The sequence below is a fragment of the Callorhinus ursinus genome, unplaced genomic scaffold (genome assembly GCF_003265705.2).
Source record: "Callorhinus ursinus isolate GAN/ISIS: 27379988/994484 unplaced genomic scaffold, GSC_fseal_2.0 scaffold23, whole genome shotgun sequence".
NCBI classification, from domain to species: domain Eukaryota; kingdom Metazoa; phylum Chordata; class Mammalia; order Carnivora; family Otariidae; genus Callorhinus; species Callorhinus ursinus.
In genome coordinates this window covers 20,667,582-20,684,827 of record NW_027397085.1, presented here as the reverse complement: position 1 = coordinate 20,684,827, position 17,246 = coordinate 20,667,582, and the positions used below count along the sequence as shown (strand labels likewise).

At 36.0% G+C, this 17,246-nt stretch overlaps 1 protein-coding gene across 1 annotated transcript in view; it reads left to right on the top strand.

Annotated features, from left to right (window-relative positions):
* The window catches only part of SPINK5 (serine peptidase inhibitor Kazal type 5), a 169,069-nt gene that overhangs the window by 107,704 nt on the left and 44,119 nt on the right, over positions 1 to 17,246 (top strand). Inside the window, exons 7-11 of the mRNA XM_025892453.2 lie at positions 8,466 to 8,593; positions 10,394 to 10,457; positions 11,572 to 11,699; positions 13,153 to 13,219; positions 16,647 to 16,774. Coding sequence (XP_025748238.1) covers positions 8,466 to 8,593; positions 10,394 to 10,457; positions 11,572 to 11,699; positions 13,153 to 13,219; positions 16,647 to 16,774 — 515 coding nt within the window. The remainder of the gene's footprint in view (positions 1 to 8,465; positions 8,594 to 10,393; positions 10,458 to 11,571; positions 11,700 to 13,152; positions 13,220 to 16,646; positions 16,775 to 17,246) is intronic.

Below are 17,246 nucleotides of genomic sequence, written 5' to 3'. Positions count from 1 at the left end.
ATACTGAAAGAAGAAATAATATTAATCTTTTATAGACTCATTCAGGAAATAGAAGAAGTAACACTTACCCACCAGTATTATTTTGATACAAAATCCAAAGGAAGATATCACAACTACAGCAGACTACTGATAAATATTACTCATAAACATACATAGAAAAATATTTAACAAAATATTAGCAAACAGAATCCACAACAACAACAACAAAAAGATAAAACCATGACCAAATGGGTATTATTCTAGGAAAGAAAGGTTGGTTTAACAACAGAAAATCTAGTACACCATATTGATAAAGACAAAACTACATCATTATTTCAATAGATGCAGAAAAGGCACTTAACAAAATCCAACAGTCATTCAAGATAAAAAAAACACTCTCCCTGTCTCTCTCTCTCTCTCTCCTTCTCTCTCTCTCTCACACACACACACACACTCACATGCACAAAAACTACCAATAGTTAAAAACTTCCTCAGCTGATAAAGGACATCTATGATAAAGCTATAACTAGCATCATACTTAATGGTTAGGGAATGAATACTTTTACCTTAAGACTGAGAAGAAAGTGAAGATGATTGCTCTCACCACTTTTATTCAACACACCACTTCTATTCAACATTGAACCGGAGAGTATAGCCAATATAATAAGGCAAAATTTCTTAATTAATTAAAGACATTCTGCTTGGAAGGAAAGAAATTGTTTTTCATTGTAGGTACATGATACTATATATAGAAAATCCTAAGCATCTATAAAAAGAAACTAGAGAATGAGTTTAGCAAGAAACTAATAAATGAGTTTAGCAAGATTTCAGCATACAAATCAGTAATGCAAACTCAATTGTATTTCTGTATAGTAGCAATGAACAATCCAAAAATTATTATCAAGATGGCAATTCTTCCAAAATTAATCTATAAATTCAACATATGCCCTACAAAAATCCTGGCTTTTTAGGTAGAAATTGACAAATTGATTTTAATGTTTATATAGAAATGTTGGGACACCTAACTGTAACTGACTTCAAAATGTACTATAAAATGACAGTGAACAAAACAGTGTGTTATTGGTTCAAAGACAGGCATAAAAATCAGTACAGTGGAATGGAATTGATCTTCTTTACATTTATGGTCAAATATTTGACTAACTTGTCAAGATAAACAAATGCTTGGAAAATTTAATATCTGTAAAAATAAATTTAGATTCTTACCTTACATCATCCACAAAAATTAACTCAAAATGGATTAGAGTCTCAAATTTAAGAGCCATAACTATAACATTTCTGTGCTAAAACGTAACAGAAGAAATTCATGAATTTGGGTTAGACAGAGTTTTTAGATATGAAACCAGAAGACTGACCCATAAATACAAAATTACTAAGTTGGACTTTATCAAAATTACAGGCATACTTCATTTTATTGCACTTTGCTTTATTGTTCTTCTCAGACGTTTTCTACAAATTGAAGGTTTGTGGCATCCTTCATCAAACAAGTCTATTGATACCATTTTCCCAGTAGTAGTTGCTCATTTTATGTCTCATCTTTGTAATTCTCGTAATATTTCAAAATTTCATTATTATAAGTTTGTTGTGGTTATCTGTGATCAGTGATCTTCAGTGGAGAAGTACAATGAGATTAATGTTGTTTTCATGGCCACTAATGCAACATCTATTCTGCAGCCCATAGATCAAGGAGTAATTTTGACTTTTAAGTCTTATTATTTAAGAAACATACTTTGTTAGGTTCTAACTCCCATAAATAGCAATTTTTCTGATGGCTTTGGGCAAAGTAAATTGAAAACCTCTAGAAAGAATTCACTGTTCTAGATCCCATTATGTACATTCGTGATTCATGGGAAGAGGTCAAAATACAGTATCAACATTAACAGGAGTTTAGAAGTTGATTCCAACTTTCATGGATGACTTTTAGGGATTTAGGACTTCAGCAGAGGGGACAACTACAGATGTGGTGGAAATAGTAAGAGAACTAGAATTAGAAGTGGAGGCTGATTATGACTGAATTACATCAGTCTCGTGATAAAACGAACATATGATAAGTCACTTCTCTTTTTTAAATATTTTTTTCATTTATTTGGAGGGGCAGGGGGAGGTGCAGTGGGAAAGAGAGAATCTCAAGCAGACTCCTCACTGAGTGCACAGCCCAACATGAGATTCCATCCCAGGACCCTGAGATCATGACCTGAGCCAGAACCAAGAGTCAGGCGGCTTAACCAACTGTACCACCTGCACACCCCGAGGAGTCACTTACATGGTTTCTTGAGCTGGAATCTACTCCTGGTGAAGATGCTGTGAAGATTGTTGAAATGACAATAAAAGTTTAGAATATTCCATAAACTTAGTTGAGAAAGCAGTGGCAGGGTTTGAGAAGATTGACTCCAATTTTGAAAGAAGTTCTGCTGTAGGTAAAATGCAGTCAAATGGCATCACATGCCACAGAGAAATCATTCATGAAGGAAGAGTTCATCGATGTGGCACACTTCACTGTTGCCTTATTTTAAGAACTTGCGATAGCCACACCAACCTTCAGCAACCACCACCCTGATCCATGAGCAGTATGAACATCGAGACAAGACCCTCGACTAGCAAAAAGAGGAAGACTCACTGAAAACTCAGATGATGATGAGAAATTTTTAGCAAAAAATGTATCTTTTAATTAAGGTATGTTCATTGTGGTTTTTAAACATAATGCTATTGCACACTTAATAGACTACAGTATAGTATAAACATAACTTTTGCATGTACTGGAAAACCAGAAAATGCATTTGACTTGCCTTATTGCAATATTTGCCTTTTGCAGTGGTCTGGAACCAAACATGCAGTGTCTCCAAAGTATGCCTGTATTTGGGCTTCAAATGAAATCATTGAGACAATAGAAAAGCAAGTACGGACTGGGAGAAAATACTCATATATGGGGTAAAAGACTTCTATCTACAATATGTAAGGAACTCTTACAACTCATTTATAAGAAGATAACTCAATTAGAAGCCATTACACTAAAAACATCTTAATGGCTAGGGAGCACTTAAAAAGATGTTTTACATTATTATTATGTAGGGGCATGCATATTAAAACCACAATGAGGTGCCATTACACACCCACAAGAATGGCTGTAAATCATAAAAACAGAAAATATAGAATGTTGTTAAGGTTGTGGACAAACTGGAACACTTACAGATGGCAGGAAGGAGTATTCAAGAGTGCAACTACATTGGAACACAGTCTGGCAGCTTCTTAAGAAGTGAAACATAAATTTACCATATAACCTAACAAATTTGGTCTTAGGAGCCTACCCCATTGAAGTGAAGACGTATGTCCATCTGAAGCCAGGCATGTGAATATTCATAACAACATTCTTTTTAATAATCCAAAACTGGAAACAATCTACATGTCTGTAGGTCTGCTGGTGATGGATAAACAAAATGAGCTACATTTATAGAATGAAATATTATTCAGGAATAAAAGGGAAGTGCCACTGATACTGTTATGACATGGATGAACCTCAGGAATATTAGGCAAAGTGCAGGACGCCAGAATGAAACAGTTGCATCTTTATGATTCCATTTATAAGAAATATCGAGAAAAAGTAAATTTATAGTCAGAAAATTCTGTGGCTGCCTAAGGCTAGAGCTGGGAACGGGGATTATCTATTTACAGTTAATTTATGGGCACAGGGGAAACGCTTAGGGTGACGGAAATATTCTAAAACTGGGTTATGGTGATGGCCATACAACTCCATAAATTTACCAAAAATCATTGAATTGTACACTTAAAATTCACGAATTTTATGGTATGTAAGTAAAACCTCAATAAAACTGTCTACAATTGTTTTTCAGTTCACATACCGTCTCAATTTTTGGAATAACTTGTAAATTATTATTACTCAATATAAATTTTCCTTTTTTCTTAACAGTTTAGAAAAATGGATTTTAAAGCTATTATTAAAGCTAAAGTAATATGTACTTGGGCATTTTGGGGAAGGAATATCTCAGACCAGTATATCAATGGGATTAATGCTATTGGTCTGTTCAACTTTTATTATTAAACCACTGTAGGTATTTTACACTTTTTTTTGTAGCTACATCTCTATTTTGGTTTTCAGATGTTGTAGCATATAGATACTGATAATATGCTTTTATTGTATGTATATCTCAATTTTTATACAGTTATTTTCAATTATCATTGCATGTATTTTTATTTCCATCTTCTCTTTCTCTTATCAATTGTCATAGAAATCTGAATATCAGCTTTTTTGTTAATCTTCTCAATTATTTTTGTTTTCTGTGTCACTTACTCCTATTTCTTTATGTTTGCTCTGCTGCACATTTTGTAATGGATTGAGCAATACCTAGTCTTTAAAATTTTAACTTCTAAGATTCCATGACAAGAGTATGTGAAGATATTAATGATCATCTATCTCAAGATTTGTGCTGGAAGTGTTTCCATTTGTCGCTCTTTGCCAAACATTCCTTAATTTTCCTCCCTTCCAAGTAATACGTTATTTGATTTTCAAATATATTGCACTTCATCTATTTTAAATTAACTTTGATTTTACTGAATTTTGGGCATACACCATATGACATCGGTTCTTTGAAATTTTCCTAAGACTTTTTTAGTGGTCTAATAAATATTCCACTTTTGTAAGTGTTTCCTATGTCTTGGAAAAAATGTTTGTTTGCTGTTCCTTGGATGTAGTTTTCTATAAAAATCTAATGGCTTAAGCATCTTAATTTTTTCCTTGATCTATCAATTTCTCAGAAGTATATGCTAAAATCCCTAAGTCCAGTTACTGATTTATCTAATTCTATCACATTTTTTTGGTTGCAGTCTGACAGAGGTAGAGCCTGTATTATTAAGTGAATGAATGCTCAGTGGTTATTATACCTTCATGTTCCGTTTTTCCTTTTACTTTATATAGTATCCTTTGTCACTTATGCTGCATTTTGGGCTGAATTCTATATTTTTAGTATTCATGTTACTGCATCTGTTCTCTTCTTATTCATTTTTACCTCATATATTTTCTTATCCTATTGTTTTAATATCTGTGTGCTCTTTAATTTTAATTTTCTCTTATCATCCATACCTGGTTTGATCCTGTTTTTTAAATCCAACCACAAATCATGTTTTAATTTGTGTGTTTAGCTCCTTTACAGTTGTTATTTCTGTTGTACTAGAACTTAATTCTTCTAATTTTTCATATTTTCAGTTACCAGATTTAAAAAATTATTTTAAAAGTAGTTTCTTCCTTCCAGCTTTTCTTTGATGATGAGTTAAATGTTGCATATCTATTTTTGCTCTTAATATGACTCCCCCAGCCAAATATCCATATTTATAATTATTTATCATCACTATTACTAATGTCTTTGTTTATTGTTAATATCTGTATCTTCGCCCCTAACATATGTTAGCTTGCTTTTATTTGCTTAAAAATCCCTAAACCTCTCTAATTTGTTATTGACCAGATTCTATCTTTGAGTTGCTATGGCTATTTCTATCTTTCTTTGTTTTCTCATTTTTCATTGATTCTAGAAATGTTCCCTATTTCTTCAAATATTTTTCCTATATATGGTTGCCTCCTTTTTGGGACTTTAATTCTATTCACCATGTTCTTTAGATTTTCTCTTCTATTTTGAATTCATTTTCCTTTACCATTGCTTCTCTGAGAGTTTCTTGATCTAATCTTCTGGTTTACAAATTCCTTAGGTATATGTACCTACCCTGCTTTTATTCTTTCTATTGTTTTATTGATTACCATTTAAATATTTTCCATGTCTAAAACTTCCACTTTTTTTCCCATTATAGCTTCTTTATTTCTTGTTTCATATTGCAGATGTTTTGTCTCTAAAGAATAGTTACAGTCTTGAAAAATTATTTTTCTATGCATTCTGATAATTCTGCTTCAACTGATACTGACTATTCCTCACATTACCGTATTTCTTTTATGTTTTGTTCCTTACATATACAGGTATTTCTACTCTAACATTCCATAATAGCGTTAGTTATTTTTTTCTGCTACGGTGAGTGAGATGGTGTTCAAGGCTACATTTGGTCTCTGCCTCTCCTGGGGAGTGTAAGGATAGGAAAGGAGATGAAGCCTACATCAGAAGGTTCTGGAACCAGTTTGTTGCCACTCCAGTCAGGTTAGGAATCCATCTGTAAGCTCTCAGAAACTGTTAGCATTAGGAAGAGGTGTTCTCTATAGGTTGTGACCTACCAGCCCTTGGAGTTTGGAGAGGGAGGCGGGGGAGGCGGGGGAGGAGGAGTAAATACCCACAGCTGTTCTCAGGGCCTCACAGCTGCGCTTTTTATCTGCCCCGTCATCACTCGTCATCACCCTGCCAACACCTGTGACCTAGTATGACACTTGCTTTTGCTGAAGGGGGATAGCGGTGATTGTCCCAAGTCAATAAAATCAATCCATATCACCCATGCTTCATTAGTTTCTCCAGAAATGACCCTAGAGAGAAAACCTGCCGCTCTCTGCTTTTTCCTCACACAGCAGCCACACTCCATTGTGCCCCTGAAGCAGGACAGTCTAGTTCCTATCACAGATCCTTTGCACTTGCAGTTCTCTACTCCTGGAATGTCCTTCCCTCAGATCTCCAGTGGCTGGCTTCTCCTCATTAATCCCATTTTACCTCAAAAGTTACCTTTATGGAGAGATCTTTCTTGACACTGTATTTAAAATAGCCATCATTCTAGTTATTGTTCAGATTATTTTTAATAGCATTTATTTTAATTTCAAATTATCATATTTATGGTCTTTACCTTCTCATCAGAATATAAGTTCCTTAGAGCACATATTCCAAGTTTTTGTTGTTGGTTTTTTTTTTTGGCAGTGTCTTCATCTAGTAGAAACCCAGAGGCTAGCAGATGTATAGTGGATTTTGAGGAACAAATGAACTACTGAATAAATGAAATAACACATATAGCCATTACTTATCTTCACTCTATTTTAACTTCTTCCCCAACAGATGACATGAACAGTGGGTTATGTTCCATAGCTTTTTTTTTCTACCTTAAATTCTTTTTCTTTTTTTATTGTTTTTCAGAAGTATTCCTTGATGTAAACTTTTGGTTCACAAATTCACTATGTATTTGTAATTGTTCTTTTATTCTTTCTATTGTGTAACATACTAGGTCACAGGTCTATATTCTAAGTGTTCCACATCTATATTTAAAATATTTTTATTATGACAATAACATCAAAAATTTATTTTGTCATGTGATATAATAACTAAAAAATTCTCCAGTGTCATTCTTTGCTTTTGGATAGAAATGAAATTCAAGTTAAGTCTAGGTCTTCTTTAGTTAGCTCATGTCACAATAGTGTTGCCAAATAAGGTTTCCTAAGTATTCATTTGATGCTCAGCACAAATCTGTAGGACAGATGGGGTGTGAATTTTCCATTTGTCAGACAAGGAAAGTAAGGTTCAAAGAGGTAGAGTGAGTGGGTGGCAGATGTGAGAATCAAACCCTAGTCTCCAGTTAACCACCTAGTGTAGTTGTTTTCCTCACCATACAGGTATGTCCCTAAGTATGCGTCATATTATTTGAGCTGAGATTTGGAGATTTCTTCCAGCATCCTCAAAACATGTTTCATGATTGGCTTGATTGTCAGTGAGGAAAATGTTTAAAATAACAACAACAATAACAACAGTGAAGGGTTATGATATGCTATGCGCCGTTGTAAATGCTGTGCACGTATTCATACACTGAAACTTCTTTAAAATGCTGAGAGGTGGGGCGCCTGGGTGGCTCAGATGCTTGAGCGTCATGATCTTGGGGTCCTGGAATGGAGCCCCACATCAGGCTCCTGGCTCAGCGGGGAGCCTTCTTCTCCCTCTCCCTCTGCCTCTCCCCCTGCTCATGCTCTCTCTCTCTCTATCTCTGTGTCTCGAATCAAAAAAAAAAAAAATGCCGAGAGTTAGTAATATTGTACACATTTTGCAAATAAGGACACTAAAGCACAGAGGGGTTATGTAACTCCCACATCACACAGCCAGTATGTGGCAGAGTTAGAATTATAAGCCCAGCAGTCTGGCTCCTGATCACTACCCTAATCTATAATAATGAAAACTTCATTGTAGCTTAGAGTTTACAGAGAGCTTTCCTATTCTTATCTACTCGACCTCATTATCACTCTGCTAAGAAGGCCGGCAGGATTTGACAAACAGTATGCTAAGTTTCAGAGGGGAGACTTGGCCTACCTCACCCAGATAGCAAGTGGCTGAAATCAAATACCAATTCTTTCTCCTAAAATCTATTTACATCTCTGTTCTTGGGCCATGTTTTATTATTCATGATGTTATTCGTGCAGTCTCCTTAGTCTGTTTTGTTTTCCAGTAAGTGATCTTGTTGTGGGTCTAAAATATTAATGTATTTATGTATCTAAGGACTATTTTCTGTCTTATATTTTGATGTTATAGTTTGATGTTTGATCATGTCTCTTGCAGTTGAACTGTGATGATTTCAGAAAAGAAGAGAGAAATGGGGATTTTATCTGTACCTTCGATAGCGCCGCCGTCTGTGGCACAGATGGGAAAACCTACAGCAACAAATGTGCGCTGTGCGCTGAGAACGCGTGAGTATCTGCAGCAGGCTTTCTCCCTAAAGCATGCTCTCTGTGTAAGTACATGCCACAGTTTTTTCTTACAGTCTTTAAAATATCAATTCATTTTGCGAAAGTTAGCCATCCAGAAATTATTAGGACCACTCATTTTACTATTCTTAAGGAAAAAAATATGAAGTGCAGCACTTTATATTTTACAAAGCACTTTTGTATGCAGTTTATCAGAGAGTTATCAGTGTCTCTGTGAAGTAGACAGACATCTAATAGATCTAAATCTAAGTATCTACCTGTATGCACATATAAGCACACAGGTATGTACACGCACTTATATACATATACATATACATACAGACATCTGTCCCTTTCTATCTAGGAATATATCTTTTTTTACAGAGAATTATTTAATCATCAAATGATTTTTTTATTTAGTGCTCAGTAATTTATAATATTAGAGTAGATAATTGGAACTTTTAATATTGAACTTCTTTCCATTGATTTGACCTTTGTCACATAGCTAAAGCATCTCACATTTTGTCGCCGTTTGATTCTTTCTCCACCCTCAATGCTACGTTTGGCTGTCGGTTGTCAGTCAACAAGATGGCACACCTGCTTCACAGGTTCTGGCCTGTGGCCTCAGTCTTGAATTGTCTGCTCTTCACTTTTTGCACACATAATAACAACCAGTGCTTGAAACTAATAAAGGATATGATAAATATTCAGTCTTGAGGGTTCTGCAAGCATTATCCCTCCTTGTAATAAGTATCTTTACCAAAATACAACTGAATTAAATCACTCTGATCCCTTGCATTATTGCATTTTCAGAGATGCACTCTGAAATGATGCCTTCACCTCTCACCAGTGGTCAACATAAACGGAAAACACAAACAGACATAGGGAGAACAGACAGGTTTTATTAGATATGTATTTTGTAATACTATTATGGGCACACTGTACATTTAATTACTACTATGTTTTATGTGGGGGATCCTGTGATAGATTCTTTAAATCTCTTCAGGTCTAAGTGTCACCCCTAATTTCTGGTATACTTCCTTCATTATACAGTGAGAACCATACTGCTCATTGGGTTTCTTCCTTAGCTTTGTCTACTAGGGCACTCTGCAGTAACATTGGTATTCAATTTTTTTTTGTTTCCCTCAGATGATAGCTTTTGATATAACTTCTTGTAACTTTTAATAACTTCATTTTTCTCTTTATATTGTTTTTGTTGTTTTTTTATTGTTATACAGAGGCTGTGGTTTTAAGCTGCCTTACCTTTTTAAAAAGTAGGAAATGTATTTTACATTTATGGTTCTGTTTTCAGATAGTGTTAAAGCTCTATTAGACTGAATAAACTTAATTCTTGGTACTTAAGGTACTTTCCGTGACAACTAAAATATTAGTCAGCATAACCCAAACAAAGAATAATAGAGCAGGATGTTAGATCATTTAAACTTGAATTCGTATATTTAAAACATCATTATCAACAACAGCATAGTTCTTTGCTGTTTTTAGTTATAAGGTGTACTTTTTCCTTCTCTTCTGATATGGACCCTCTTTAGACATAGGAAAGAAAATTCTAGAAATAATATTTATAGGTCTGACTCTTATTAGCCCTCCAACATAATTCTATTTCTTCAACTCCAAGTTATAAACACAGGCTCTCATTAGAAAGAGTAAATGAGGAAAAGAATGTGATGTGACATCTGTTTTCAAGGGCAAAGGAGAATCCTAATACAGTGACAATAAATTACTTTTGAATGGTAAGAAGTTTTGTGATACTAAACTTCTGTGTCTACTAACTTTCAATTCCAGGAAAACCAGGTCCCAAGTTGGCATAAAAAGTGAAGGGGAATGTGAGACCAATAATCCAGATCAGGTGAGAACAAGTGTCAAAATGGTGGGAAATCTTGGGAGGCTGACTTCAGAGAGAAAGAAGATGCTCTCCTCTTCCTTCTTTGGTGGGGTGTTAGGAAGGAAGCAATTCTTGCTTTACCTAAGATGGGGCCCTGCTTGTTTAGATGAAAAGCAGTTGATAGTTCCTGTAACTGGAGCAGGTGACTTTGGTAGTTAGACTTTTCAGCTCTATTTCTGCTTTTTATGAAAAAAAAATCAATCAATCCATCCATCCATCAAAAGGAAACTACACTTACAGTAGAAAGGGCATTATGCTTCAGTCACCTCATCTGAACTGAAACCCTAGCACTGTCACTTGCTGTCCAGAGACCTTAGGCAAATTACTTACTCACACTGTACCAGTGTTTCCATATCTAAAAATGAGAGTTGGATTAAATAGCTTTTCCCTTTGCTAACATTCTGTGCACTTGTGATTATAGGAGAAAGAAAGGAGTATCTCAGACATACCACACTTGACTTTTTCTAGCTGAATGTTTTTTTCCTAAGTCAAGGTTTGGTGTGCCCTTTCGATGCTCCTAGAGCACCTACCAGGGCAGTTAGTACATCATATTTTATTTTATTTTATTTATTTATTATTTTTATTTATTTATTTGAAAGAGAGAGAGAATGAGAGAGAGCACATGAGAGGGGGGAGGGTCAGAGGGAGAAGCAGACTCCCTGCTGAGCAGGGAGCCCAATGTGGGACTCGATCCCGGGACTCCAGGATCATGACCTGAGCCGGAGGCAGTCGCTTAACCAACTGAGCCACCCAGGCACCCAGTACATCATATTTTAAATGTCTCTTTGTGTCATCCAATAGATCATGAGCAAATTGAGTGCAAGGACTGTGTTCCACCTTAGTTCTAGCACATACTAGGGTATCTGTGTTTACTAATAAATGAATAAGTAAATGAGCACCATATGCAAGCTCATGAATTATGCAACACTCACTAAGCTACTTCTAGGCATCTGGCACTGCTCTAGGTGGCTAGTGTGCATTGGGCAGAGAAGCACTGAGTACTATAAAGTTCTGAAAACCGTGTGGAAGGCATTACAATCAGGATGGTGAATGTTAAGTTCTTTTCCCTGTTCTTCAGGATGTATGTAGTGCTTTTCGGCCTTATGTGAAGGATGGAAGACTTGTATGCACAAGGGAAAATGATCCAGTCCTTGGCCCTGATGGCAAAACACATGGCAATAAGTGTGCCATGTGTGCTGAGCTCTTGTAAGTATCATCATTCCCACGCAGGCCAAGTAGGTGGATTTGATGAGGATGCACTTGGTTGCTGTCCTGAGAACCACTCTACAGAGAGATACAGTCCTTTTCATGAAGCATACAATTCTTTGCCTTCTTAAAGTGAAATAGTCCTTGCTCTCTGAATGACTTCTTTTCTTTTTAATTCATATCATCTGCTAGAGTTTCTTAAAAGGCATGGTTAAGGTAATTATGTTAGTTATTAAATTCAAGACTCTTAATTTGCTTAATTATAATGATAGGACAATGGACAGTGTTTTATACGGCACAATATTTTACAATTTAGAAAACACATTCCTGGAATAAACTAGATCATTCATTTGATGTGCATTGCTTCATTTGTATATGTACAGAGACTCTTACTCAATGTGACAATCTAATTTAAAGTAATAATAATAATAATGTCATGTGGCTGCCTTCATTATTACTATAAAAGGTGGAACTTTAGGGAAGAGAAAGATAGGGTTAACTTTCTCGGAGTGCCTGACATCTGTTGACTATTGAGGCTGAGATGTGAAGAGGATCCAAAGAGTCGTTAATATTCTGGCTGTTAAACAAGATATAGACTCTCTATATGTCATCAGGCTTTCAAGTGCTCCATTTACATCCACGGATCTTTAAAATCATGGCAGAGAGAGATCTAACAGATTAATAAATTTCACACCTGCCTTTGAAAATTATAGTGTGCTGCCAGAGAATTCAAGGGCACGTCCTCTCAGGTTTACAAAACAGTGATTATATCTGGTTTCCAGACAGGAAATAAGCCTAATTTCTACTTTCTTATCTAGAAGACATGTGGGCTTAGTTTTCCAGCACGCCCCAATTCTGTGACTTTCTGCTTATTTTCACACACTAGCTAAAAAAGAGAATTTGACTTCCCTAACTCTTGGTTTCTTCCTCTGTAGAACTAGTAATGCTTGTCTCTGGATGGGACTGTAATTAGGTAATAGATAGGAGAGGACTTAGCCGCTCAGTTCAATGTCACTTTTTTTCACTGCAATGATTTTACATGAAGGTAAACAAATACTTTACAAGGTATAGAAAAGGTTTACATAAGGGTGTGGACGGCAGTACTTCAAATGCTCAGTTCGGTTTCACCCTTGTCACACCATTGTGTTAAAAAGCTCTTGGTTCTGCCAGTTAAAGGGACTTTTCCCCAACAATCTTCTGTTTGTCAATCAAGAAGTCACACCCATCTACTTTTACAGAACAAAGCTTCTAATTGACTGTCAGTGAGTCAGTTTCACACCCTCCCTTATCTTTGGCAACTTTCTGGCTCAAATTCGAGGGAAGAGCTTGTCTCATGTTAAGTGGATCGGTTTAACAAGCTATGGCCAAGGATATGAAAGTGCCCCTAGCACAGAACTGGACACTGAAAATATGATTGAGGCGTAAGCTGACCAACTGTTCTCTTTCTTAACAGCTTAAAAGAAGCTCAAGAAAATGCCAAGAGAGAAGGTGAAACCAGAATTCGACGAAGTGCCGAAAAGGTAAATTCCTCACCGACGTAATTTGATCTTGTGGCCAAAGTATTAACAAAGTTAGGCTTGAATCTTTGAGGTAAGTCAATGACATTGTTCTTAATTTTTACAATAAATTGTTTCCCTTAATTTCAAACTTCCCCAAATTGACTATTTCAAGTATATTAATCATTAGATTAAAATTGCGTTTCCCACCTAAAGTTCAAAATATGCTATTTTTAAGAAAAAGGGAAAGAAAGAATATCAGTCAGAAAATATGCAAATTAAATTCTGCTTCATTTCCACCAGACTTCTCTCTGGCTTAGATTAATTTTGCTTTGAATAAATTTTTTTTAATACAACATAATATAAATTAGACAGGAATAACTTTAAAATAATTCTAGAGTCTTTTAAACAGTGTATCCACTGGTGCATTTTATGTATCATCTCATTGATACAAACTGGAGTTATTTGTTGTGATTATTACAATGAGGCCTGCGTTTATAAAAGTCTAGCTTCTGTTTAAAGAAAGATATCAAACAAATATTGACATTGTGGTTTTTAAAGTGCCCTTAAAATTAAGTTTTTTCAAATTATTATACGATTTAATTGTTTAGTATAAAAAATTGTTCCTTTTAGTAATTGAATAAACATTGTAGGTCATACAGCTTGGATTCCCTAAATCACCAAGGTTATTAAACCCTACTTTCACTCTAAGTGATAGCAGTTACTTTGCTAAATGACTAGATTTTTGTTGAGAAGTCAGAACAACTTAGTTTTACCCATAGTTTTGTTATGCTCTGGCTGTGTGAAACTGACCAAGTCATCTCTTCTCTCTGGGCTTCAATTTCTTTGTCCCGAATTAAGGAGGTTGGATAAAGAACCTCATTTTTACCTTCTTGTTGGACTGTGATTCTACTATACCCTGTAGTGCTAATACAAGTGTCGAGGCCTCTTTTAAGGCAACAGGCTTAAACAATGGAAACTGATCAAGGCAATAGGGCCCACAGTGATCCCCTGGCTGAATACAAACAGGCCCATCAAGCAACCACCTCAAAATATCCATCAGCCCTAACTAACCAATGGGCTACTTACACCCAGACATAGGTACCAAAAAAGGAAAATTCCATACATTCCCATACCTCCTCTCCTTCCCCCTTTAAATACAGCCTCCACCCACTGCCTCATGGCAGACAGTCTTTACTTGGCTATCCTTCCCGGCCTTCCTTGCAGTGTATCCAACAAACTTTTATCTCTTTTGTTCTGCCTTGGGTGAATTCTTTCACTACCTGCGCCACCAGCCCGCACTCCATCAGGATGCCGTACATTTGGGGGCCCCCATCCAATTGGGAGAGACAGCACAACAAGTATACTATTTTTGTGGATGATGGGCATATGTCTTCCTAAGGATAGACAAAAGTCCAGTTTTTGGTAATCAAGGACTAAAGTTCTACTTCATGATGAGAAAAACCCTAAATAGGGTGTTCAACAGAGTTTCAGCGAAGGAACATGTCCTCAGTAATTTGTTCAATACTAACTGAGATTTGAAAAGCAGTTCTTTTGGTTGTTAAATTTCAGTCAAAACCTTTGGGTCACCTTGTAATATTGAGCATTTTATTACTCCATAAACATGGACAGTTCTTTTCCATTATCTATCATCAGGTCTTGTTTATTTTTCCCTCTTTTCCTCTGTGGCTGGGGTCATTGTTTTGGTGGGGTCACTGGACATGACTGTTGAATACGACTGCTTTATAGTGATGGCTCAATATCTGCCCCATAATTAACCTGTCAGTGGGTTGCTCACAAAAGCATTTCTTCAGAATCTCCTCGGATGAATCACAACTTATAAACTGAAATTATCATTGTTTCTTTTATGGGAACCATTGGACAGTAATTTTCCTACCATGCTATGATTATCAGGTGATTGTCTTCCGTGTCTTTATTCCTAGATTGTTACAACCAGGAAATGTGGAGCACACCCACTGCTCCTCCAAAAACAAATGCCTTCTTATTACGAGTCAATTAGGATTCTCTTTAAAGTGTCCTAATGAAATATGAGTTATATTTTAAAAATTGTGAATATTACATCTAGAAAAGGCCCTAAAGAGCATTATTCCAAAAATTCATTGTGTAGTTGGTAAGATAGAGGTGTCTAAGGTGATGGACGTTTGCTGTGATTTCCCAGGGAGTTAGAAGCATAGTCTAGCTGCTCAAGTCTTCCCACTTCAAACCATACTCTTTATGCTCATGTTTTCTTGGCTGAAATGGGAAGATGAGGGTCACATGGTTGAAAAAGGCTCAGAGAAGCATTTTTTTGTAGGTTGTGTTTTGTAGGTTATGTAGTAATATATGCCATTACCAAACATGTTTATTGACATAGAGTTTCCTAAATTTACAGTAATTTGGGGTAGATAGAGATATAAATATAGCTGTAAATATGAAGTTTAGCCTTCACTTCAGATAGTAGAATTTTCCAAACACGGAGAAAAACCCGAAAGTACTAAACGAAAGCTTTGGGAAATCTGGATACAAACCTTTCTTGGGTTATTTGGGGAAGTCACAGCCTTTAAAATTAAAATTTAAATTTTAGTCTTGGTGTTTTACCTATCTCCAGTGGGGAGTGAAGGAAAATTAGATTCACTCTCTGTGCTTTCCATAGAGGTCTCGACACTTGTATTAGAAATGGACATCCATAAACGGGGCAGAGCACATAAAAGTGAACAACAACAAAGTCCACAGAGTCACAGAGAGGACAATGGATGCCACCTTATTTATTTTCCTTGCAAACCAGCCCCGATTGTTCCTGATTTGATCCATATTAAATAGTATTTAAGCATCTCATCTTACAGATTCTCTATTCTGCTTGTTGGCAATTTTTTTCTTTTGTCCTGGCAGCTGCATTTTGTTATGTCTATCTTGGAATTTGTTGAAAGATCTTTTATTTTTTGCAATCCTTTTTTCATAGACTTGAAAGTTAATAAGAGCTATCTAGTTTTATGAGATATTTGCTCAGCCTTATTTTTTATAAGGCTCTTTTACCTTTTTTTAAGATTTATTTATTTATTTTAGAGAGAGAGTGTGTGTGCAAGTGGGGGGAGGGGGAGAGAGAGAGAGAGAAGCAGACTCCCCACTGAGTGCAGACCCCCCCCCCAAGGGGGACTCAATCTCAAGACCCTGAGATCATGACCAGAGCCAAACCAGGAGTTGGCCACTTTAACTGACTAAGCCACCCAGGTGCCCCACGGCTCTTTTATCTTTTAATGAATATACCACATAGTAGATACAGGTACGTAGTAATTTCATAACATAATTACTATTTCTTATTAATCCTCATTAATATGTTATATGTTTACCAACACCTTCTAGGCCTGATATTCTTTGGCTATAAATCCATGATATATATTTTCTATGTTAAAGAGTAGAAAAGTGCTAAATGTAATTACTTACCTTTTTGCAGGATTTTTGTAAAGAATATGAAACCCAAGTGAGGAATGGAAGACTTTACTGTACACGGGAGAGTGACCCAGTTCGTGGCCCTGATGGCAGGATGCATGGCAACAAATGTGCCCTGTGTGCTGAAATTTTGTGAGTACAGATGTGGGTTCTTTGGAAGTATGGGACAGGTAAAATGGAGATTGATGGGAATGGTAAGAATAATGTCGAGGTGCCACTTTGTTGTTGAAAATTTTTGAGCAGTTTTCTGTCCTCTACAAACCATGATATCACCTAGTAAGTAGATCCTAATGATGTATGTCTGTTTCTGAGTACAAATGGATTCTATTTTCTAGTTAGAGGACTGGATTACAAAACACTTCTTAATATTTCCTCCCACCACCTTTGTAAGCCTTTTTACAAGATAGTCATAGTACAGAATGAGGGTAAAAGCAAGTACCAAGACTTAGACTGTTTCCTTCAGTAATTATCCCATTGTGACAAAACAGATGTTGTCTCCCATGAAAACTTCATGTTTATACGTGACTTGGATTAACTTTATCTTTTCGTCTCAGGCGTCTGACCTGGGGGGAAGCACAAATCCCACAACATGTAAATTACAGCA